Genomic DNA, 25,776 nt, shown 5'->3' with positions numbered 1-25,776 from the left:
ACAGAATGGGAAGAACCAGAGATCTGTTAAACAAAATTGGAGATATGAAAGGGACATTTCGTACAAAGATTACCATAATAAAAGACAAAAGTGGAAAGGACCTAACAGAAGCAGAAGACATCAAGAAGAGGTGGCAAGAATACACAGAGGAATTATACCAGAAATATATGGATGGCTCGTACACCCCAGGTAGTGTGGTTGCTGACCTTGAGCCAGACATCCTGGAGAGTGAAGTCAAATGGGCCTTAGAAAGCACTGCAAATAACAAGGCCAGTGGAAGTGATGGTATTCCAGCTGAACTACTTAAAATTTTAAAAGATGATGCTGTTAAGGTGCTACACTCAATATGCCAACAAGTTTGGAAAACTCAGCAGTGGCCAGAGGATTGAAGAAGATCAGTCTACATCCCAATCCCAAAGAAGGGCAGTGCCAAAGAATGCTCCAACTACCGCACAATTGCACTCATTTCACACGCTAGCAAGGTTATGCTTAAAATTCTACAAGGAAGGCTTAAGCAGTATATGGACCAAGAACTCCCAGAAGTGCAGACTGGAAGAAATTTAAAATTTATCTTAAGAGCTATTATAAAATTGATGAATGCTAAAATGCCGAGGTGTTGAGAGAAAAAGGGAAACAGTGACATAAGATTAAGTCAGAGAAAAGACTAAGAGGACATATATTTGATAAAATTGCTCAGAAGCTGCTGAAATAATTTTGTAAACAGGGATGCAGAAAGGGGAGGTATGGGGGAGTCCGAGAAACGAAGGTTATGGAAAAAAGGTTATGAAATTATACATGTTTGTTTGTCTTTTTATTTGTTTGTATTGTTTAAAAAATGTTGTAAAACCAATAAAAATTTATATATATAAAAAAAAGAACTCCCAGAAGTGCAAGCTGGATTTAGAAGAGGCAGAGGAACCAGAGACCAAATTGCAAACATACGCTGGATTATGGAGAAAGCTAGAGAGTTCCAGAAAGACATCTACTTCTGCTTCATTGACTATGCAAAAGCCTTTGACTGTGTCGACCACAGCAAACTATGGCAAGTTCTTAAAGAAATGGGAGTGCCTGATCACCTCATCTGTCTCCTGAGAAATATCTATGTGGGACAAGAAGCTACAGTTAGAACTGGATATGGAACAACTGATTGGTTCAAAATTGGGAAAGGAGTACGGCAAGGCTGTATATTGTCTCCCTGCTTATTTAACTTATATGCAGAATTCATCATGCGAAAGGCTGGGCTGGATGAATCCCAAGCCGGAATTAAGATTGCCGGAAGAAATATCAACAACCTCAGATATGCAGATGACACAACCTTGATGGCAGAAAGTGAGGAGGAATTAAAGAACCTTTTAATGAGGGTGAAAGAGGAGAGCGCAAAATATGGTCTGAAGCTCAACATCAAAAAAACGAAGATCATGGCCACTGGTCCCATCACCTCCTGGCAAATAGAAGGGGAAGAAATGGAGGCAGTGAGAGATTTTACTTTCTTGGGCTCCATGATCACTGCAGATGGTGACAGCAGTCACGAAATTAAAAGATGCCTGCTTCTTGGGAGAAAGGCAATGGCAAACCTAGACAGCATCTTAAAAAGCAGAGACATCACCTTGCCAACAAAAGTCCGCATAGTTAAAGCCATGGTTTTCCCAGTAGTGATGTATGGAAGTGAGAGCTGGACCATAAAGAAGGCTGATCGCCGAAGAATTGATGCTTTTGAATTATGGTGCTGGAGGAGACTCTTGAGAGTCCCATGGACTGCAAGAAGATCAAACGCATCCATTCTTAAGGAAATTAGCCCTGAGTGCTCACTGGAAGGACAGATCGTGAAGCTGAGGCTCCAATACTTTGGCCACCTCATGAGAAGAGAAGACTCCCTGGAAAAGACCCTGATGTTGGGAAAGATTGAGGGCACAAGGAGAAGGGGATGACAGAGGACAAGATGGTTGGACAGTGTTCTCGAAGCTACAAACATGAGTCTGACCAAACTGCGGGAGACAGTGGAAGACAGAAGTGCCTGGCGTGCTCTGGTCCATGGGGTCACGAAGAGTCGGACACGACTAAACGACTAAACAACAACAACAATGAAATATGGTTATGATTTATTTTTATATTGTATAATGCCAAAATTGACTTTTTTATATTTTATAAGCTGCTTATGATTCCACAAATGTTAAAATGTAGACATCCATAATTAAAATAATTATAGTAACACCATTAAACAATATTGCAGTTAACTGAGTTCCATTTGTTGACAGTTTTACCTGGCAATGTAGAAGACGTTGGTATTTCACTAATGTGATTCAGATTTGTTTAGGACTTTATATGTAAGTATCAAGAAAAGAAAGATTTGGATGGCTAACAGCTAGCCAGAACAGAGATGGATGGCCAACAGGCAGCCAGAGCACATCCCTTAGGCCTCCTGTGATATGTGCCCAGCATGGGACACAACACACCACACTGGGCCCACCCCAATGGCTTCAAATAGTTGTTAAATAACATTAGGCATACAACAGTGCCTTTTGGCACCCTGTTACTGAGTTGTCAGGGTATAGGCACATAGCCCCTGTGCTATCATCAGAGACTGGCTATGCAAGAAGTAATGGAGCTACGTGGAACAATGCTCCTAACCACCAATTCACAAATACTCTTCAGGAGGATACCATGATCAATGATACTAAAAGTTGCTGGGAGATCCAGCAGAAGCAATATGGTTGCACTGTGTCTGTCCCTCCTCTGGAGATTGTCATTTGTCCAGGTGACCAAGGTAATTCTCTGCTAAACCAGGCCTAAACCCAGATTGCAATGGTCCATATAATCAATTTCTTTCAAAAAAGGTATGTAGTTGAACTGGCACCACCCTCTTGAGCATTCCCCCCCCCCCCAGGTATGAGCATCTGGGCAGTAGTCATCAAGTACCTCAGGGTCCAGGAAAGTTTTTTCCAGGAGTGAACACACCATTGCCTCCTTCAAGGTGGTGAGGACTGCCCAACACAAGAATGCTTTAACCACCCACTGAATCCACCTTGTCTCACTCACCAAATTTTCACGAACAAGCCAGGATGGGCAAGCACAGTAAGAAATGGGATGGAAGGACAAAATTACATTGTCCACATCAGGCCTCAATAACTGGAAATGATATATCAAATGATATATATTCTATATATAGAATTGAATAAAATAGCCTACTGGATTCCTCACCAGAGACCATATTATCACTGGCATCAAGATCAGCATGAAGATGATAGATTTTGGCCTCAAAGTGCCTAGCAAAATGACCACAGCAAAGGCTTTGACTGTTTCAGTGTCCTATTAACAGGGACAGGTGATACCAACTTTTTTACCACACAAAAGAGCTCTGTTGAGTGACTACTTGAGGACATGGAGGCATCAATGGTTCTTTTTTGCTGACAACTGCTACATGGTAGAGGCGGTTATTTGCTCTAACCAGAGTTTTATTGGCTTCACACTGAATCTTACATCACTTACTCTCTAGCCCTCATCCAACCTGTTTCATTGCTCATCACTCAGAGGAAAACCAAGGAGCACAATGAGCTACCCAGTGTTGGAGTGGGGTAGTCCAGAACTACCATGCGAATAGCCCTCCTCATCTCACTGTACCAAAATGATGCAAGGATTTTCACAGGATCATCAACTGTTGTTACTGGAATATTTATCAGATTCCACAAATCTCCAGGGATGAACCATCCAAATAAATCTCCTACCTCTACATAAAGGGCTGGTGTCCTAAGTCCAAACTTTATCAGATAGATGTCTAGTCATAACAAATGGGTCAGCTCTATTCTTTCACTATCCAAACTATTCTTAACTTGCCCTGAAGTAAACAGTATACCAAGCATGTACTGTGTATTGGCCCAGGACAACTTGAAACAGCTCCATAGATGTCATGGAGGCCTTGAAGTATTGAGCTGGTCCAAGCTAGGCAACCTCTGTGTGAATGTTGAAGTCATCCAGAACCACTGTCTGTACCACTGTTGAGACTACTTGTGCCAGCTCAATCAGGGATAACAACACAAACAACGTAACAGACTGTATGTAACTATATAAATTATTTTTCAAGTGTGATTCAACATATCATATTAAAATATATGGTTCTATAGACATCTCATTATGTTCATTTATATAATCCAGAGTATGCACAGCTGATGAAGCCCGGTTAGGTGAAACAAGGAATTATCCTGGAATCCTTGTCTTATTTTCTGTATGTGCCATTCTTCTAAGTTCTTTGTCTGATACCTGCATACAAGGAAAGCTAGAATTCTTAAAAGCATTTTCACGTGGAACACTACAAGATTGATATAAGAATTCCACACCATGGATATTGCTAATATAAGAACTGAATAGATTGTATTTCCTGGTCAATCTGCTGGACTTTAATTTCTCACAATATGTTTAGTTTATATGATAAGTTGTTCTCTAGAACCATATATTTTGATATGATATGTTGAATCACACTTGAAAAAGAATTTATATAGTTACATACAGCCTGTTACGTTGTTTGTATTGTTATCAGTTTTGCATATACGTGACAAAGGGTTGGGTAGTGTTTTGAATGAGCTCAAGCAAGGAGGCTATTGGGCAGTAGGTACACCATCTGCAACCCCAGTCCTGTTGACCTAACAACAGGTAGTATCTCTCAGGATGCATTGCAAGGCAAACAGGGTTTTCTGGTAAGCAGAAGAGATGGACCACAGAGACTCTCAACCCCTAGTCCTTCAGCCTTGGTTGGTGCTGTACTGAGTACCTAGAGGTGTGTGTGTCAGGGTGGGAATAACTTTGTCAAATCTACTCCACCCAGCTTACCAACCAGGTCTTGCTTATACGAGCAAATTCAGCTCTCTCATCCATAATTAAATCATAGATGAGGGTGGACTTATTATGTACCTGGCATTGAATAACAGTTCTACCAATCACCAAATCACCAGTTACTTGGCTGCAAGGTAGAGGGAGCAGCCTGCAGCCAATCCCCCTCTCTATTTTTTATGATACCTATATTTTACCATATAATAACTTCCCCTTCCAGAAACATGCCAATACCCTCCACCTCACCATGCTTACTCCACCATATCCCACTGTGCTCATTATGTACTTCCCAACAGTCAAAATGCAATATTTGCAACCAATCTGGCATTTCAGTGGCAACTTACATCATTATCTATCCACCCAGGTTATCCGAGTGTGTAAACAGGAACAGCTCATCAAAGTTCTTACCAAAGTTGTTCCTCCCCATGGCATTCCCCTGGGCATCTAGAATCTGAATTGGAAACACATTGTGACTTCTGCCTCTCACTCAGTAGCAACCCATTCTCTTCAGAATATCAGAAGATGGTGCTCACACCCTTGTTGCTTTCTGTATTGCATATTCTATATTGCATTCACATTTTTACTATGTTTGCATATTATATTGTGAAATTTATTTGTGGCAGTGGGCTATCCAAGGTAAATGTTCCATTTGTGGCCATTTTTATATTGGTATATAAAGTTCCATGCATATCATACCTATTTTCAGTAACAGATTGCTTTTAATTTTGTTCAGGACAATAAAAAGATTGGAGAAAAGGCTGAAAAGCAAATACAAAACCTAAAAGAAACAAACATCCAGTTAAGGCAAGAAAAAATGAGAATCTTTTCACTATATTATAGAATGTTTTACTATAGAATATTTTCAGCTTATATTATAATTTCACAGTATTAGGTTCTTACTGCAATTCTAATCTTACTAACCTGGGAGTAAACCCCTTTGAATTCAGCAGGCCTTACATCTGACTAGACTTGGTTAGGATTGCTTTGTAAGATAGTTCAAGTCCTATTGAAATTGATGGATCCAGTCAGTCATGATGTAAGGCCATTGACTTTCTTAGGAACTAAGTACAACTAAGGGCTTATCCATACATATCCTTTGCCTCATTCTTTCCAAGCACAGGTCCATGACTAAAAGCTCTGTGTCTGAATGTTGTTGTTTTTGCCCTGGAGCTTTCCCCGCAAAAATCCTCTCTTTGGCGCTCAATCAGAAAAAACATTGATTTGGGTTTTCCACAGATTGCCATTTGTTCCAACTGAGCTTTAAAGTGCAGGTTAAGTCTGGACTCAGCCTCTTGTCTTTATTCTTATATACTAATGCCTCTTTTGTTAAACTTAACTGACATAGATCAGTTTGAAATTAGTACATTAGTCAGAATCAGTTCTTAGCTGTTACTGAAAGTTTTTAAAATTTCAAATCAATTTAATTTACCCTCACATTTAAAATGTGGAAATGAAATTGGTGTAAAGATTAATGATATCTTATTAAATAATGGGCCTTGTCCAGTTGAACCCTTGTATCCATCACTGGACACTAGATTTCTTCACCAAAAATGAATCAAATTATTATCAAAACAATTGGTTCATTGCCTGAGACATTGAAAATAAGACTACCTCCCTAAAACATTGTCTTACTTTCAAAGACTGTTCCACAAAAAACCACCCTGCTGCTAGAGGGAAAAGCGTACCTCGCTGGGGGACCCCCTTGTCTCAGTTCTTCAATGCAGCATGTAGCAAAATGAAAAGAGACATTTCCATAGGTTGACGAGGGGTTAGCTGGGTTGGGCTCTATTCTGATCACATCATTGCCTTGCTAGGTAGAAGCTTTTAATAGTTGGCTTAGGGAAAACTGAGTCTGTGTATATACCTTTAAACACATCTGAAGCACATTCTTTCCTTCAAAGAATTCTCAGCATTTGTTAAGGGTTTCTGGGTATTATAATTCTGTAACTACAGTAGTAAACTACACTACCTATAATTATTTGAGGGGGGAAATGTGTTTGTGGTTTAAAGGTATGTTAGGTACACAGTCTAAATTTACTGGGCAAAATTCCACCCACCGTTTCTGGAGTAAAAGGGTTCCCTGGGGACTTTTACCCCACCTCCCCATGATGTTCTCCAGGATCAGATCTGCAAAGAAGGAGTCAGTCAGGAAGTCTTCTGGCTCAGATTTTTATCTGTGTCAAACAAGAATTTAGAGGTTTCAAATGCTTGCTTCTCCTTTGAAAGTGAGCATTAGGGGAACCTTTGGCTCTGCAGATGTTAATGAACTACAACTTCCATCAGTCACAGCAAGCATGGGCAATGGCCAGGGATGATGGGAGTTGCAGGTCAGCAATATCTGGAGGGCCAAAATTCCCAACACCAAACATAGCCTGCGAAGTTGTTTTTTTTGGGGGGGGGGGTTCAGTTCAAAGAAACAATAGGTTGGATGGGGCAGTGGAAAGAACTTGCCATGCAAAAGGATGTCCATATAGGAAGGAAAGTAGAATCATAGAATAATAGAATTGTATAGTTGGAAGGAACGATGAGGGTCATGTAGTCCAATCCCCTCCAATGCAGGAATCTCAATGAAAGTGTCCATGACTCTGATTTAAAACCAACAATGAAGAATCCACCATCTTGTTCTGTTCTATTGTCAAACAGCTCTTATTGCCAGAAAGTTCTTCAAACTTCCACAGGATCATACCTCAATAACATCGGACTTAGAGTAAATAAAGCCGCTTTTTCTGTTCTATATATTTAGTCAGCTATTTGTTAACTGTAATAACCCTTTCTGTTAATTTGACATGTAGCAATGAATTAAAGTGCCTAAAAGAAGAGATGAAAAAGAAAAATGAAGAGGCAAAAAACAAACTTGATGAAAGTGAAGACAATGTATGATATTGGTCCTTCTTATGTAAATATTTTAACTTGTAAACTGATGAGCTAAAAATAATTTATTTATTATAAAGCTTACAATGTAGGAACATTAATTAATTATAACAATGTAAGAAACAAATGTTCCTTATAATCTTACTTGGCAAGAGCAGGAGGGTTAGGATAAGCCCCTTACTATCTACTGTACATCAGGGATGGCTAACCCAAGGTTAACCCCAGTTCATATATGTGTGTGTTACATGTGATTGTTCTTGATCATAAATTAATGCAATTCAGGAATCTTGTTTATACTTTTTTTCAATAATTGTGATTACTTTCTGTATAGATAAAGTGTTATATTGAAAGCTGAATGTGAGGTTTTTTTGGTATGCTTAAAGACAGTAAAAGGCAGGATTTTAAATTATGAAAATATCATTAAAAAAATTGTCAGATTTTACAATATAATTTCAGATTCGAAACATTGAAAATGAAATTTCTAAAAAGGAAAAACAACTGAAAACATTTGAAAGCAAGGTACGAAAATATAATTTACTTCATGTTTGTTCAATGCTTTATTCTACAATGTTTCAGTTTTTCAGAAACAATATTTACATAGAAAAAAAGCATATGCATAACTGAAATGCTTGTTGCAATCATTACTGGTTTATCGTTTCTTTTTTAATGATTTCATAGTTTAATGATTATTAAGATAACTTATAGATGTACATGTTTCAGAAAGTAGTTACAGGTAAGCAAAATATTTTATGCACATACTTAAATACAAATTAAAATAATCCTAGCGCAACTACTCTAGGTTTCAATCCTGCCTATATATGCCACGTTTACTTCAGTGGATTTATATAGAGATAACTGTTCACAACAGCAAGCTTAGCAAGCTCATGAGTAAATTCTATGCAAAAGAATTTGTTCTAACAAAATAATTACAACTAAAATTGATATTGTAATAGCTACCTGCATTTTCTTAAAAAAATCATTTTTATTGAAGTTATCAGAACAAGGCAGAAACAAACAAACAGAACATCAGTAGGTGTCAGGGAACTGCCATCGGAAGGAAGGGAGGTGAAAGGGCTCACACAGGTTGAGAGAGACTCAGCAGCTGAAGAGGGAACCAGTAGGGGGAGAGGAGCTGAGCTGAGGGAAAGTGAGCTGGAGGGATGGCTCAGAGACACTTCCAGCGAAAACAGTGGGGAGGTTTCAGGACCTCCTGTAGGGACACCCACTCCTCGCCGGAAACTGTCACGCAGAGAGTCCAGAAGACGTGTTTCCGTTAAGGAGCTTTTATGTTGGAAGCGATTCCGAAAGCAACCACTGTCGGAATCTGCTAGTGACTAGAGGAGCCATGTCTGAGGGGCTCCGTCACAGACAGAGGTTTGTGGACTTGAACAAACTCTGAGGGGATACGATTTTACGCACAAGCAGCTCATCATCCCATCACAGCATTCCGACAGTCTTTGAAAGCAGCTTGTGCAGGAGAAGGCATCATGAGCAACCCAGCCGGAACCGGAGAAGCAGGAGCTGGAGCGGGTCCAAGCCTGGAAGAAAGGTACCGGGTGTTGGAGGTCCAGCTAGCGCTGCAGACGGCGAGGCTTGAGGAGAGGAGGGCTCAGGATGCAGACAAAAAGGGGAAAGCCACCCAGCTCGCCAGAAAGGTACCAGGATTGGTGCAGAAGTTTGGGGGGGAGCCCAAAGACTATCATGGCTTTCGGACAGAGATGCAATATGCCCTCAATCTGCAGTTTGATGAATTCCCTGACGAGGAATCACGAGTGGCTTTCGTGATTGGGCATCTTGAAAAGGGGGCGAGAGACTGGGTTAGACCCCTGATGGCAGCGAATAGTGACGTCCTAAAGGACACGATGAAGTTCTTTCGCGCCATGGATCTGATGTTTTCCAGCGATATTGAACAGGGAGTGGTGCGCAGACAGTTAATGGCTTGCAAACAGGGGAGCCGATCTGTCCGTGAGTACTGGACTGAGTTCACCATGTTGATCCATAAATTGGGGTGGGATCTATCGGCGGAACCCATTCAAATGCTCTTTGAAGAAGGGCTTTCTTCGGCTGTGAAAGACGAACTTTCCCGGGTGCCCAGGGCGGAGTCTATGGACCAACTGACCAAATCAGCGCTGACCATAGGAGCGCGCCAGGAGGCGAGAGCATTGGAGAGGCGGGAAGGGAAGGGGGAACGTTGGAAGGAGTTCCGCATTCCAGACATTCCAGAGCCAACTTTCCCGCCGGCAGAGCCGATGGAAATCGGAACAGCGCGCGCGCGCGCAGTTTCAAAGCCCAGTGAGGGGGGAAAGAAGGAGGGAAAAGGCGCCCGGAAATGCTATCTCTGCCAACAGCCAGGTCACTTTGCCAGAGTCTGCCCCCAGAGGAAGGAATGGCAAGGGATGGTAGGAGCTGTGGAGGGAAAAGAGGAAGAAATACCGGAGCAAGTAAAAGCCAACGCCTGGCTGCCACCGTCGGGGCACAGCAGCCAGGCCAAAGAGCAGTGAAAGTGCCCACGCCAGAACCTCCTAAACCCGCCCTAGTGATAGAAGTGGCGCTAGAGCTGCCAAACGGACACCCTCTAAAGATAAAGGCGCTGTTGGACTCAGGCAGCTCCTGCAATTTCATGAGCAAAGAGTTTGCAGCTGAACACCAGATACAGACAATCCCTTTAAGCAACCCCCTGCAGGTGACCACGATCGATGGCAGGGAGCTGTTGGGAGGAGAAGTCAGCTTGCAGACCGTCCCAATGATAATGAAGGTGGCAAGGCACACCGAACTGATAGCGTTTAATGTGGCCACCTTGGGAGGAGCTCCCATTATATTGGGGATGAGCTGGCTAGCGTTACATGATCCGCTGGTGGGCTGGCATCAGAGAGTGGTTTCTTTTGGTTCAGCACATTGCTTAGAACACTGCAAAGAGGGAAAGGGTTTGGCAGGGGCCCAAGCCACCCTAGCAGGGACTGAAGTAACGGAGAACGTGAAGGTACCACGACAATACGCAGATCTCCGCGACGTCTTCAGCGAAAGGGAAGCTGACCAACTACCCCCGCATAGACCCTTTGACTGTCAAATCAATTTACTCCCTGGGGCACAGCTCCCTGTAGGCAAGCTGTACGCCATGTCAGACAGAGAGATGCAGGAGCTAAGAGAGTTCATTGACAAGAACCTGAAGAGAGGGTTCATCAGAGAGTCCAGGGCGGTGGGGGGCAGCCCAGTGTTTTTTGTGGATAAAAAAAACACGAACAAGCCGAGGCTGGTGTGTGACTTCAGGGCCTTAAATGCAGTGTCAGAACCAGTGGCCTTCCCTATGCCCAGGATTGACGACATTTTGACAAGGGTGCGGAAGGGAAAGATTTTCACAAAGCTGGACCTAAGGGGGGCGTACAACCTGATACGAATAAGGAAGGGGGATGAATGGAAAACCACCATGTTCACCCCTTTAGGAGCATTTGAATATTTAGTTATGCCCTTCGGCCTACAAGCAGGCTCCGCATGCTTTCAATCGTTTATGAACCACGTCCTGGGGCCTTTGCTTTACAAGAATTGTGTGGCCTTCTTAGACGACGTGTTGGTGTATTCTGAGAATGAGGAGCAGCATGTGAGAGACGTCAGAGAAGTGTTGAGCAGGCTGCAAGCCAACCAGCTGTGGGTGAAACTGGAGAAGTGTCAGTTTCATACCAAGGAGGTGGAATTCCTGGGGTATCGCCTGTCAGACAAGGGATTGGCCATGGATCCCGGCAAGGTCCAGGCGGTGCTGGAATGGAAAACACCCAAAACAAGGAAGGATGTGCAGAGGTTCCTAGGATTTGGGAACTTCTATCGTAAGTTCATCCGAAACTTTGCCCACCTGACGGCGCCCATTACGGACTGTCTCAGCAGTAAGAAGAAGTTCGTTTGGACTGAGGAGGCGGAGCGAGCATTTGAGGAACTAAAAAGGGCCTTCGCCTCGGAACAACAACTCCTGCATGTGGATTTACAAAAACCGATGAGAGTGGAAACTGACGCATCAGACAGAGCGATTGGGGCGGTGCTTCTGCAGCCAGGGAAGGAGGAGTCAGAGTGGAGACCGTGTGCCTTTTTTTCGCGAAAGCTGAACAAATCCGAGAGGAACTACACGGTGTATGACCGAGAACTACTAGCCATTCATGAGGCGTTCCGGAGATGGAGGCACCTGCTAATTGGCGCACAACATAAGGTGCAAGTGTGCACTGACCACAAGAACCTAGAGTATTGGAGGACGGCACGAGTGCTCAACCAACGGCAAGTGAGATGGGCCCAGGAGTTCTCCAAATTTAACTTTGAGATTTGTTATGTGCCAGGTCCAGAGAACATTAGGGCGGACGCTCTCTCACGCAAACCTGAATATTTGGAGGGGGAGGGAGCACCCGAAGAGAGACATGTCATTCCAGAGGACCGCTGGGTGTGTGGGGCGGCATTGGTGGGACAAAGAGAACTGGTAGAGGAAACAGAGAATGATGAATACGCCCAGAATAAGCTCAGAGGTCTTAGGGGTGAGGGAGAGGAACCAGGGGGTTTCGAGGAAAGAAATGGAGCTTTGTATTACAAAGGGGCACTGTATATCCCTGAAGGAGACTTAAGGGGGAGGGTACTCAAGCAGTTGCACGACAGCCCCACGGCGGGGCATTTTGGACAACACAAAACCATGTGGTTGGTCACCAGGGAATTTTGGTGGCCTAAGGTGAGGGAAGATGTACGGGAGTATGTAAGAGGGTGCGAGCAATGCCAGCGAGCCAAAGGGGAGAGGCGGGCGCCGGCGGGGCTATTAGAACCCTTACCAACCCCAGAACGACCTTGGGAGGCAGTGTCGATAGATTTTATGACTGATCTGCCGAAGTCCAAGGGGAAAACAGCCATCATGGTGGTGGTAGACCTACTAACAAAGATGTGCCACTTTGTAGCCTGCTCGCATGCAGTCACGGCGGAAGAGACAGCGAAGTTATTTGTAGAACACATTTTTAGGTTGCACGGAGTGCCATTGAGGGTGGTCTCAGACCGAGGAAAACAATTTACTTCCAGGTTCTGGAGGAAGCTCATGAGCTTACTGCAGGTGGAGGTCAACTTTTCGACTGCCCGGCACCCTGAAACCAACGGGCAGGCGGAAAGAGCAAACGGTGTCCTCCAGCAATACCTGAGGTGTTATGTCAATGACAGAGAGAATGACTGGGTAGAAAAGTTGGCGCTGGCGGAATTTGCCTACAACAATGCCGAGAATGTGTCCACAGGGATGAGCCCCTTCTTGGCTAATTATGGGTGTCATCCCAGGGCTTTCCCAGGGGGAGAAGGGGAGAGATGGAGCGTCCCGGCAGCCGAGCATTTTGTAGAAGAAATGGAAGCAATCCATCGTCAGCTCCAACTCAACTTAGAAAGGGCGAAGGAAGAATACAAGAGGCAGGCAGACAAGAACCGAAGGGAAGGTGAAACCATAAGGGTGGGAGATAGGGTGTGGCTGTCAACCCAAGGGTTGCCGTTCAAAGGAGGTTGTAAGAAATTAAGACCCAGGAGATTGGGTCCCTTTGAGGTCATTCAACAGGTCAACCCAGTGGCTTTCAGGCTCCGGTTACCCAACCACATGAAACTGCACCCAGTATTTCACAGGTCGTTACTGTCACCGTATGAGGGGGGACGAGAAGGGATGGCCACTCGGGGACCGGTCATAGAAGAAAGAGAATGCAGCAGCCATGTGGCAGAAATCCTCGACGCCAGGTGGAAGGGGGATCAGGTGGAGTATTTGGTAGCGTGGGAAGGAGAACCGGAGTCAGAAAACACTTGGGTAATGGCAGAAGATATCAATGACGAGGTATTGATAGAAACGTTCCATCAAAGGTTCCCAAGGAAACCTCAGCCTGTGGAGAGGTTCCGGAGGGAATACTTTGGGACCACCGATGAGGAGGAGGAGTTGGAAGGATTCCCGGACTCGGAAGGGGAAGGGGAGATGGACTCTGAGGAGGAGGAGTACTTCGAGACCAGGAACCGCAACAGGTGGAGAGAAGTGTTCGAGACATCGGAAGATGAAGGAAGTTCATTCCGGGGTTTTGCCTACTCACCGCCCGTAGAGGAGGGGGCGAGAGGGGGTGAAGGGGGCCCTGGAGGGGAGGTGGATGTCAGGGAACTGCCATCGGAAGGAAGGGAGGTGAAAGGGCTCACACAGGTTGAGAGAGACTCAGCAGCTGAAGAGGGAACCAGTAGGGGGAGAGGAGCTGAGCTGAGGGAAAGTGAGCTGGAGGGATGGCTCAGAGACACTTCCAGCGAAAACAGTGGGGAGGTTTCAGGACCTCCTGTAGGGACACCCACTCCTCGCCGGAAACTGTCACGCAGAGAGTCCAGAAGACGTGTTTCCGTTAAGGAGCTTTTATGTTGGAAGCGATTCCGAAAGCAACCACTGTCGGAATCTGCTAGTGACTAGAGGAGCCATGTCTGAGGGGCTCCGTCACAGACAGAGGTTTGTGGACTTGAACAAACTCTGAGGGGATACGATTTTACGCACAAGCAGCTCATCATCCCATCACAGTAGGGTACATGTTTGTCAGATGTTTTAACAAAAGTAAAGTGATCATTAAGTACTCATTTGGTATCTTATTGTTTGAAATATATTTTTATCAATTTTTAGATTAACAGTTTAAAGAAACAAATTGAAACAAAATCCAGGAATATTGAAGAATTGCAGCAAGACGTAAGTACTGTTTTAGAGTTATAAAAATATAGATATAGAATTATATCATTTATAAAATGTTATTGTATACCAGGGTACCAGGAAGGATCCTCAGACAACTTCTGGTAGCATAGAGTAGAACTGCTGTCCTTTTACAGACATATGTGGTTGGCTACCCACAGTCTTTATTAATTTCCTCAGAATTCAGTACACCAATATGTGTGTGTGTGTGTGCATGTGCGCACTGGTCATACTGTTGAATGCTCCACATTGTTGGGAAAAAATAAAGACAAAATAACTGAATATTTTTACTGGCTCAATTTGCTTATTATGTATCATAGCTTTAGTGGCAGAAAATCACAATATAACTTTAATTTCGTAAATATAAAACCTTACTTGTTAACAGAACAAGGCTTTGCGAAAGAAAGTTGCAGCAGAGAGCAAGCAATTATGTATTACGGAAGAAAAAGTAAGATGTTTGATTTCTATGTCATTTGAATAATAGTTGCAGAGAAAAGAAATATAAAACTTGAAGAATTAAGACCTACAAGATGTTCATTATTGTGAATGAACTAGTCAGTGGCTAGGGAATCCCAGCCAGATGGGTGGGGTATAAATAAATAAATTAATAATAATAATTATAGTCCATTTCAAGTTCTAGTTTTGTTCTTCTGGAATGTCTTCAATACTTGTTTGATTAGTCAGCAGAGCACCAAGATCATTCAACATGTAAGTAAATTGCCCTGATATGATCTTCCAGTAGAACTGGGATATGGAACAGTTCAATTACAAGTACATGCTTGGCTCTGAAAAGTGGAGATACAGTTTGTCATCTTTAAAAGAGCAACCAGAGACATAGGAAGCTGCCTTATACTGAGTCAGACCATTGGTCCATCTAGTTCTGCATTATCTATACGAACGGAAGGTGGCTCTCCAGGATTTTAGACAGGAGTATCTCCCACTCCTACCTAGAGACAGTGGCGGAGGAAGCCGCTCGGGCCCCTGGGGTGGCGAGCCCAGGGGTGGGGCGAGCTGCCCATGGGGCGGGGCACACCGTGGGGCCTCCGGAGTCTGCTTGCCTCCTCCCACTCAGCCACCCTACAGCTGGGGGGGGGGGAGGCAGTGGGCAGACCGTTTGGAGCCTGCATGCACTCAACCCACCGTGTCTCTCCCAGGAGAGACGCATGGCTCGGGCGTGCTGCAGGCCCTGCAGTGAGTGCCTTCCAGCATTTTGTCACCCCCCTCAGTGGTGACACCCAGGGTGACCCACTCCTACCACAAACCCCTTCCTCTGCCCTTGCCTAGAGATGCCTGGTACTTAACCTAGAGATGCTTGGGATTGAAGCTGTACTTCATATCTTCCTTGGCACTCCACCACTTTCATAGGAAAATGGCAGCAGATCTGATTCTGCATATGGATCCACTGCTACTAATTCTCTAAAACTCTGCTGATATATGCTTTCAGTACAGAAAAAGAGCTCTGTGAACATAACATACAGTACTTCCATCTAATAACAGAATAAGAGCTACTTTCCTTTTTGAAGGCTTCATTGGTTGCTGTCTCCTTACTGCTGCTTCAATTGCAGTTACTTCAAAAGTCCATTTGGGAATACTTTTCTTCTCCTTTGGATCACTGCAAGGGAAAACCTAAAAAGGACAGGGGTGTTCACAGTATGCTAAAACAGGCATCCCCAACCTTTGCCCCTCCAGATGTTTTGGACTACAATTCCCATCATCCTTGACCACTGGTCCTGTTAACTAGGGATCATGGGAGTTGTAGGCCAAAACATCTGGAGGGCCGCAGGTTGTGGATGCCTGTGCTAAAATATATCCAGCAGATTAGAGGTTGTCTTGTGACTTTTGTGATTGAGTCAAACATTTTTATTTACAGGTGAATAAATTACAATTAGAGTTGGAAAATATAAAGAAATTGCATAATGAAACAATGGACAACTATAAAAATGAAATAGAGAAGGCTAGAGAAGTGGAAGAAAAACTTTTCAAAGAGGTAAGAGTTCAAGTTTTTTTACATTTTGTAAACTTGCATAATTTGCATAAGTTAAACTCGTTTTTATTTACATGATTGGGATTTATCAGTCTGCTTATCAGTTCCTAGCAGTCTCTGTTTATCATACTCTGATCTGTCTTACTCATAATGTACCCCACATGTTATGGTTACAGATAGGTAGCCGTGTTGGTCTGCCATAGTCAAAATAAAAAAAATCCTTCCAGTAGCACCTTTAAGACCAACTAAGTTAGTTCTTGGTATGAGCTTTCGTGTGCAAGCACACTTCTTCAGATACACAGTGTGTATCTGAAGAAGTGTGCTTGCACACGAAAGCTCATACCAAGAACTAACTTAGTTGGTCTTAAAGGTGCTACTGGAAGGATTTTTTTTATTCCCACGTGTTATGGTTCGGGATGAGGACAGGAAGCATCAAATGCAGGTTTTTCTTTCAGGTAGAGAGCTTAAAAGCTACTTTCACACTGGGAAAACCTGATGGAAAAAGAGCTTTAAGCTCTGTGCCTTGGTCAGCCAAAGGAAAGGTTTATCCTACAATCTTGAGCTGTGGGTGTTTAATTTCTGAGATGAGAGAAATGAAACTTGGATTGATGAGGGATCTCTCCTGCCTCCCAAAGTACTGGGAGTTCCTTTCACAAGTATAAAAGATACTAAGGCTAAATCCATAGAATAAGTGCTACCCTCCTAGACTGTATTAAAGGCACAGTAGTATTATACCATGATCAGGAACTTTGTTATGACTCAGGTATTTCACTTGCCAGTGTAGCATCACTGTTCATTCAAAGCCTTCTGTTTGATCCACTAACTAGAACTAGGGTGGTTGGATTAATTACTCTCTTAGAATCTACAACTTTTTATAATAAAAGAAACAGATTTTTTTTGTTTAAAATTTAGTCTTTATTCTTACTTTAAAAAATGATTTATTTTTATCCATATTGGTTCAGATGGTCTGCTCCATTTGTGCAGCCACTGAATTTAACTCATAGGTTCCACATATAATTATTGAATATCAATATTATTTCATTAAACTGTTTCCTTCACATATGATATTAATAGGCAGAGAGAATGAAATTTGTAGCTGATGAAGCAGTAGCAAAGCAGAAAGAAATCGACATTCAATGTCAGCACAAAATAACTGAAATGGTAGCACTTATGGAAAAGCATAAGGTAAACACAACTTATTTTTATACATACAAGCTAGAATCAAGAGATGCGCCATGTGGGATGGAGCTGGAGCTTGCTATATTTGCTGCATTGGTTCTCATTTTCCAACATACAAGCTGTTATTTATATTATATAAAAATATAAAAAAGTAAAAAAAAGCAGCAAAAAAGTAAATGTAGCTCCAGTTGTAGCAATTTAAACATTTGCATTTCCATGAGGTATTTAATTCCCGCCTACCTTTGGTGTGTCAGTGATTTATTTATTTATAACAAAAAAACCTGGGGTGTCTGAAATCTTGGTTGTGTGTATTATCTGATGGGGGTGTAGGTGTTATATTTATTTATTTATTTCATAAAATTTGTACACTGCATGATTGTAAAGTAAAACCTATCAAAAGGTAAAACATTAAAATCAAGAAAAAAATACAACCATACTTAAAAACATATCCATGTTAAAATACTAAAACAGATTAAAATTACCTTGATATATGTGCCGTTAATCTTTCAACATGTATTTATTTATTTATTTCATTTCTATACCGCCCTATACTCGAAGGTCTCAGGGCAGTTCACATAAAATATCAAATGTATAAAACATCAATAAAAACAACAACCCAATAAAAAAACCCCAAGCGATCACTTGCTCCAGAACCTTGCCCAAGAAAGGGAGAATAGCAACTGTGGTTTTACCACTGCCTTCTTCAAACAGGCAGGGACCACCCCCTCTCGTAAAGAGGCATCGATCACCTCCTTGGCCCAGCCAGCTGTTCCCTCCCTGCTGGATTTTATCAGCCAAGAAGTACAAGGGTCTAGAGCACAAGTGGCAACCCTGACTGATCCAAGGACCTTGTCCAACTGAAACTCATCCAACACAACAGGACTAGACTGTGCTCTGGATACTCCATGAGATTCATCTGCTATAACAGCAGAGCAAGGTCTTGGTGGATGCAAGCAATTTTATCCTCAAAACGCTTTGCAAAACAAGTCACAGTGAGCTACCATTGGTTCTATCACCTCCTTTGAGCCAGCCTGTAAATGGCCCCATACAACCCGGAAAAGCTCTGCTGGACAACATGATGAGGATGCAATGGAGGCAGCAAAGTATGCCTTCTTTGCTGCCTTCACTGCCACTGGGTAGGCTTGATCATGAGTCCTTACCAGTGTTTGGTTGCATTCATTCAGATATTTCCTCCAGTTGCGTCCACTTGTATACTTAATATTTTGTTTTGTTTTTTTACATCTTTTTCCCATTGTGAAATTAGTGCTTATATTCATATAAATAAATATACATGTATACTAAAGTGGAGGAGAGGAATCAGACAAAATTTACACCCATCTGGAAGCACCCATAGTAGTTCTTTTAAGCTAGGATTATATACTCACTTACCTCAGAATAAGCCTGATTGAATTCCATTAGGACTTGTGCATAAACAGATATTATGCTGCTAATTATCAGCTGAAATGAAAACAGTTCAGGGTGAGGGAAAGCAACTGGAGCTGGTCTCTCAGCAGAGCTAATGGACTGGTGCTGCTTACCACCTTCCTCTGCTGCAAGCAGGCAGAATAAGCAGTTAAATATTATATGTGAATTAACATATGACCATCTCCTCTATGCAGCATCAATATGATAAGACAGTTGAAGAAAAAGATGCAATATTAGAATGCTATAAGACAAAAGAACAAGAGGTATCATCAACAATAGGATCTTTGGTAAGAATACCTCCTAAACTATTTCAGCCATGGTATGGCTAGAGGTTATCCATTACTGTCCCATCAGTACCTATTTCTATATTTTATTATGATTCACCGCCGTTTCTTTAATCCAATGGAGGAATTTCTGTGTGGGAACTAGAAGTCACTGCCCAATTTTGAGTCAAAATGAAACCGACAACTTTCTTAAATGTAGACAAATGTTACAACTATTTATAGTACTTCTGTACATCTATAGGAAACATGAGGGACAAACTGAAATGAAAATAAATGAGACAAGGAGTACTGATGAAGATATATATTAATGGTGAATTGAATTCAATAATGTGGCTTTTACTGTAGCTGTCAGATCACTGTCTCCCATGCAGAGAGAGGCACTTATTTTTTTGCAATCCTTTAACAGAGAAAGGTTGAGTTAAATTTTATTTTTATTTTATTAAATGCATGCAAAGCTCTTTTTTCTGAAAAAGTTGAGCATGTGAACGAGTTTTTAAATAGAGTCTGAGCTACTAAGTTTTTACCTAATTATCATTCTCAGAAAAGTGAACTTTCCAATAAGAAAAAGGAACTCTCCTCCCTTCAGGAGCAACTTAAAATAGAAATGGAAGAGAAGGTATATTCTGGTTTTTTAATTTTATGCACACAATTCTGTGAAAATTATCTGGGTTACTTTATGTCTCCCTTATGTCCAGGAGTTGTTTTTTACTTTTTAAACAGCCCTAAAGAAGAATGAATGACACCCAGTGGCAATATGCTTCTAAGGAATAATGATGATTTTGCCTTTTTAAGACAACCATTGTCTGACTTATAAAAAATGCTTTTAAAGCAAATCCTTGTTAAACACCTGAAGAAAAAGGGAGGGAAGGAAAATAGTTGTTGTTTTTTAATAATAAAAGCACAAAAGCTTCATTAACAGTACTGTTCAGTAAATTGTTCAAACTGTTGACATAAAGCATACTGTTATGAGTTTTTTTGAGGAGTGGGGGACTATTAGACTGCAATTCCTGGATCCAGCAAGTGTTAAAATCTAACTAAGTTTTCAAATTGCTGGAACAGCATCGTGGCAGGGGTGTAGGAAGGGGGGTGTGGTGGGTGCGGTGCACCCCAGGTGTCATCGCAGAGGGGGGTGACAAAATCCCCCCCTGGGTGGGTTGTGCCGCTGTGCTGCAATCGGCCCCCCACCGGGAGGATCGTATCACCACGCCATGATCGGCCCCTGGAAGGATTGTGCCACTGCGCCGATCGCCCCGCCCCCATAGGTGGCTTGCCTCATCCCCAGGTGCACGGCATGTGTGCCGCTCCCAGTACCTGAGCGGCTAGCTCTGCTGCTGCCTCGTGGTGAGGTAATAGGCCATAAAGGTAACAAAGAAAGTGCCTCTGTGCCAGACAGCAAATGGGTGAGTCCCCCTCCCTCAACTCACTGGTAATGATGAGAAAGTGGGGGGAGTCTGAGGTGATGGGGAAACTGGCATAGTTTAGGTGCACCAGTCAAGCCATTCCAGCATTCCTACACCTACCTTATCCCTCTTGTCAAACAGTAGAAACCTGGCTGTCAAGAAGCTAGCACTGCAGCTATCCTACCAAGTAAGCCACTTCTAGCACGATAGAGAGAATCACCCTGGAAATCCTTACATAGAAATTGCAGAAACAAAAACTACTTAGTTCATTAGTTTCCCACAGATTTGCAGTAGGTAGCATATACTCAGTGAGGTCAGGGCAAGATTAAAAGAAATATATTTTAGGACCTTAAAAATTATTTGATCTAGCTTGACCATGGAGTTCTCATCTAGGTAATGCTTCACCAAAGGTAAAGGGTAGTTTTAATTGGCCACAGGATTCCCCTATACAGTGGTACCTCGGGTTAAGAACTTAATTCGTTCTGGAGGTCTGTTCCGAACCTGAAACTGTTCTTAACCTAAAGCACCACTTTAGCTAATAGGGCCTCCTGCTACCGCTGTGCCGCCGCTGCACAATTTCTGTTCTCATCCTGAAGCAAAGTTCTTAACCCGAGGTAATATTTCTGGGTTAGCAGAGTCTGTAACCTGAAGCGTATGTAACCTGAAGCGTATGTAACCCGAGGTACCACTGTACTAGAGGTATCTAGCCCAAGTCTTTAGTCATTTTTGGACTATAATGTCCTTGAACCTTGACCATTAGCCATGCTGCCTGGGACTGGTGGGAGTTGGAATACAACAACATTTGGGGGCTAGGGTGGCCATCAGAGAGCGGCAATGGTGTAGACCTGGCCTCATGGTATTGGTGAATTACTGGGAGGGAGGGAGAAAGCGGCAAGGTGGCAGGGAGTTTGGTGCTATGAAATGTACTGGTGGAGCCAGTCCAGCTGTCCTGCTGGTGTGTTTGCTGAATGCCAAACTCCCCACCACCTTGCCTATTCCTCTTTCCGTCCTGATAAACTGCAACAATGCTGCTGCCAGGAGGCCAGGTCATGCAGTTGCTCCCCCCACCACTCAACCCTCACACTGGCTGCTTCTGTCAGGAGAGCAACAAGTTATTGTAGGAGCCATTAGCTTAAATCCATTTTGTCTGTCTTTTGAGGAATTGGCGTATTAGACCTCAAGAACAGTTTGAAACCACCATTCTGTTTTCTGCTATTCCACATGCAGTGAATCAAGTGGTAATAAAAATGAAGGTGTGGCTATTAGACCTGATCTTCTAAGATCATTCCCTACTAAATGGAAGATGACTCCCTATATTAAGATAGAGAAATGTGTGAAATCTGAAATCCTACACTTTGGAACCTACCTTATGTTTTGTTTTGTTTTTGCCTCATGGAATGTACAGCAGCTTTGGTGGTGGGGTAAGCACATTCTTTCCACAGTGCATGAACCTAATCCAGGGGGTCCTTCATAGCTGATTTTAACTTTTAAAAAACAACTGTGGTAGAGGTGATAATGGTTTTCTGAGCTTCTCACTTAACTGCTCCCTAATTGTCTTGTGCTAATAAAAAAGTATATTTAAACAGAAAACTTCAAAAGATTTTTTAAGTTGCAATATTTCCCTCTGTCTAGGAAAAGCTAGCAAGAGAAGCAAATAAAGGTGACATTTCTAAAAAAGAAAAAAGGCATCAGGTGACCATTACTTCTGTTTTTCAAAATTATTATGCTTTGCTACAATATAGCATTCAACTTTTATTGCATAAGTTACCTGATACATGCATTGTAAAGTAGTAAAATTTTCTAGTAATATTTGTTGTTATGGTAGTTGTGTTCTTCTCATACTTACTCCATATTTTTATGCTTTCTGTAATTAATTGTAGAAAACACAAACATCCTTCATGGAAACACCTAAAACCAATAGCCTAGATTCTCCATCTCTTCATTCAAAAAAGAAAATGTCTCAAAAATTTACACCTGCTAATGTGAACAAGTTGGAATACAAAGAAAAGTCTTCTTGGACACCTGCCAGGGTTTGTTTCTTAATATATTACGTTTCAGTTTTATGTACTTGTTTGTTATCTACTTGTTTATCTATATTTGTTCAGAGTTTGATTTAAGATACTCACTTCTAAATTTTGTATGAAAAGGTAGATTTCCTTTTTCTTTTTAAAAAATCACTATTTAGAAAGTAATATTTAGCTTAAAGTTTCTATTCTCCAAACTTCACTGCTGCCCTGCCCCATCTGGTAAGTGGCAACAATGTCACTGTCAGGAGGGCAGTGGCATGGCATTGCCCCACTGCACTGGCTGCTTGTAGATCCATGGCTTTGTTGTCTTGTGTTACCTTTATTTCCAAATTTCTGATTATTTTATTTTTTGTGTTGTGTATTTACCACTTTATGTAATTAATGAGTGATGCAATATTCCTTCACTATATTGTGATTTGATGGCTCCTCTATCCTCAGCTAACCAGTAATGTAGCTTGTCACTTTTAAATGCTGTAAGTAAGCAATATAGAATCAGAAGCTCCATCCACTGACATTAACTTGTTTAGGGTGTAGGTCTGTCATCTATCAAAGCTTCACTAAGCACCCAGATGGTAGAGTACTAGCTAAAATAGCCCCCATCATTTCATACCGATAAGATAGCTGGGTTGCAGAGTTACGTACTGGGGAAGATCACTTGCCATTCTTGTTGTTGTTACTTCATAATTGCCTTCCACATATATGTCTTAAGGCAACATACAGAGAGAGAGAGAAAAAACACTCATCATTGCAACCAGCCAAGAGGTATCTGTAACACATTCACAGAAGCGGCTCGCTCAGTGGTGCAGAGCTGCAATGCTACCTTGCCAGCAGCAGCACTGCCACTTACTCAGAGGGAGTACAGTGCAGACTGGAAAGCTAGCTTTGCATTTCCATCCACTATGCAAGTTGCTTATACTTCTGCAGTGCTAGCTGAGAAAAAAAGTTGGAATCCACTTCAACCACATGCATTTATTTCACAACAAATTTTTATTTTGGGAAAGCCTAAGAAAGTTTGTAGGGACCACTCCTTTACAATCTACATATATCTTTTTGGGATTAATATTTTCCTTTCTCATTAATCTAAATGTTTTTCACCTTAACCAATCAAGATCTACAAATTTCCTTACAAATCAAGTCTTCTGTGCACAAAAAAAATGTTACATATGTAGTTGACGCTCCATATTTTGGGGCTGCATTCATGGTTTCTTATATTGGGACAGGTCTCACATGCCCAGAAATTACAGGGCATAAGGAGCTGCCTGACAGTACTATCTGTACATAGCGTAATTCTAAAGAAAAGGATCTGTGAACAAGGGCTTCTAGGTTTAAAAGAGTCTTTTTTTTAAAAAAAGGATAAGTTAGCATCATGGATTTTAAAAAAAATATTTTTTTTTATTCCATATAGACTTACACTGTGAAAACACCTCCAAAATCTAAATTACTAAGAGAAAGCACCAGCCTACTTTCAGAAGAAGTAACAAAGAAAAAAAGAAAAGTTCTTTTAGAACTGGATACTCAGTCAGATACCTCTGAGAACGACCTCCTGGTATTAGTTTGAAAATAAGAAATATGTGTGTGTGTGTGTGTGTGTGTGTGTGTGTGTGTGTGTGTGTAAAGAGGCATTTGAAGTGCTTTTTGTTATCACATGCCATTTCTTTTGCTTTACAACATAAAAATATGCCCCCCTCCTAGCCATATAAATGATTCCATGGATTATCTCCCCCCCCCAAAGTAACTGCTTTTCTCACCAGAACAGATGATTACTACTCCTTGATCAGATGCCCTTGGAAGCTATGAAGTAACAACTAACCTAGCCAGATCATTTTCCCCTCAAGGTTCACATAGGTCTGAACAAAAAAACCCTTAGATAGAGGCATATATTATGTTTGGTAAATTTCTTTTGATACCCCCCCCGGATTGGACCCCCCCCAGATGCTGGACTCCTATCATTACTGACTGTTGGCCATGCTGACTGGGTGTTATGAGAGCTGAAGTCCAACAACATCTGGAGGATTACATGTCCCTGATTTAGAGCTTTCCAAAGATCTTTCTAATTGTTATCGGAAATTCTTCCTAATTTGAAATGTCATAGAGTAATATAACTAACCAAATTATTTCTTGGTGTATAATGAAAGTCATGTCTATCCAGTTTTCTGTAGTTTCCATTACATACTTATATGAAACATAACACTGTTTTTAGATTGCATAATATTGTTATGTGTTCTCCAGTTCTCTGAACAGTGAGATGGTCTAGAGATGGTCTAGAAGCAGTGCTATAGGGTTTCATTTCCTTAATGAGAGAGCTAGAGATTCTTGTAATAATTCTTTCTTTCCCCCCCTCCTATATATATACAAGAAGCAAGCAGTCTCCTAAAAGCAAACAGCATTGCCACTCAGCCTGTTTTAGTTCCCAGAAAACAGCTTATACTGCCCCAGCCTTGTGGCTGCACTTCAGTTCTTAGCTATTCCCAGCTAAGCCCTCTCAGTGCTCTTCTCTTTGGGTGGTGTCCAGCTAAGTTTTAATCAGAGTAGACCAAATGAAATTAGTAAACATGGCTAAGTTAGGTCTACTTATTTCAATAGGTCTACTTTGACTGAAGCTCAGTTGAATACCACATTTTGTTTCCTTCTTGGTTCTGGACCAGCATTCATAGGGATAACATAAAGCATCAAGGAGCTGCCTTACATCAGGTTAGACCCATAATCCATCTAGCACAGTACTATTGATATGTACCTAGCATAATGCTGCACACAAAGATCTGTGAACTAGGGCCTCTAGGTTTAAAAAGTCATAGGATGTTTTTCCTTATTCTTAAACTGGATGTGTGTAATGAAATCATTTTTCCATGGTGTATATTGAAAAAGGAAAAGAAAATCTCTAGATGTTACTATGCATTTATTTAAAAAAAACAATTTCTTTTCAAGAGCATCGTTTCAGAGGAAGAAATGTTTAAAAAGCTGTATAAAGATTATCCACAAACTTCTTGCCTATGTGTCATGACACCAAAAAAGGTATCTTCACAATTTTACTAAAAGCCAAAACATATATCACAATTGCCGTGTTAATAAAATTAAGTGAAGTTTTCAATTTTGTGTA

At 41.9% G+C, this 25,776-nt stretch overlaps 1 protein-coding gene across 7 annotated transcripts in view; it reads left to right on the top strand.

Moving 5' to 3' along the window:
• Positions 1-25,776, top strand: part of SYCP1 (synaptonemal complex protein 1) — a 56,232-nt gene that overhangs the window by 29,648 nt on the left and 808 nt on the right. For all 7 annotated transcript variants that reach the window (XM_081009810.1, XM_081009813.1, XM_081009814.1 and 4 more), the window contains exons 19-31: positions 5,555-5,625; positions 7,614-7,695; positions 8,149-8,211; positions 14,318-14,380; positions 14,766-14,828; positions 16,251-16,367; positions 17,439-17,549; positions 19,163-19,255; positions 19,794-19,868; positions 22,285-22,344; positions 22,533-22,682; positions 24,085-24,225; positions 25,605-25,691. In XM_081009810.1, coding sequence (XP_080865936.1) covers positions 5,555-5,625; positions 7,614-7,695; positions 8,149-8,211; positions 14,318-14,380; positions 14,766-14,828; positions 16,251-16,367; positions 17,439-17,549; positions 19,163-19,255; positions 19,794-19,868; positions 22,285-22,344; positions 22,533-22,682; positions 24,085-24,225; positions 25,605-25,691 — 1,176 coding nt within the window. The remainder of the gene's footprint in view (positions 1-5,554; positions 5,626-7,613; positions 7,696-8,148; positions 8,212-14,317; positions 14,381-14,765; positions 14,829-16,250; positions 16,368-17,438; positions 17,550-19,162; positions 19,256-19,793; positions 19,869-22,284; positions 22,345-22,532; positions 22,683-24,084; positions 24,226-25,604; positions 25,692-25,776) is intronic.

This window comes from Podarcis pityusensis (genome assembly GCF_964106645.2).
Source record: "Podarcis pityusensis genome assembly, chromosome: 6".
Lineage (NCBI taxonomy): Eukaryota > Metazoa > Chordata > Lepidosauria > Squamata > Lacertidae > Podarcis > Podarcis pityusensis.
Note: the sequence above shows the minus strand (reverse complement) of the source record. Positions and strands in the feature narration are given on the sequence as shown.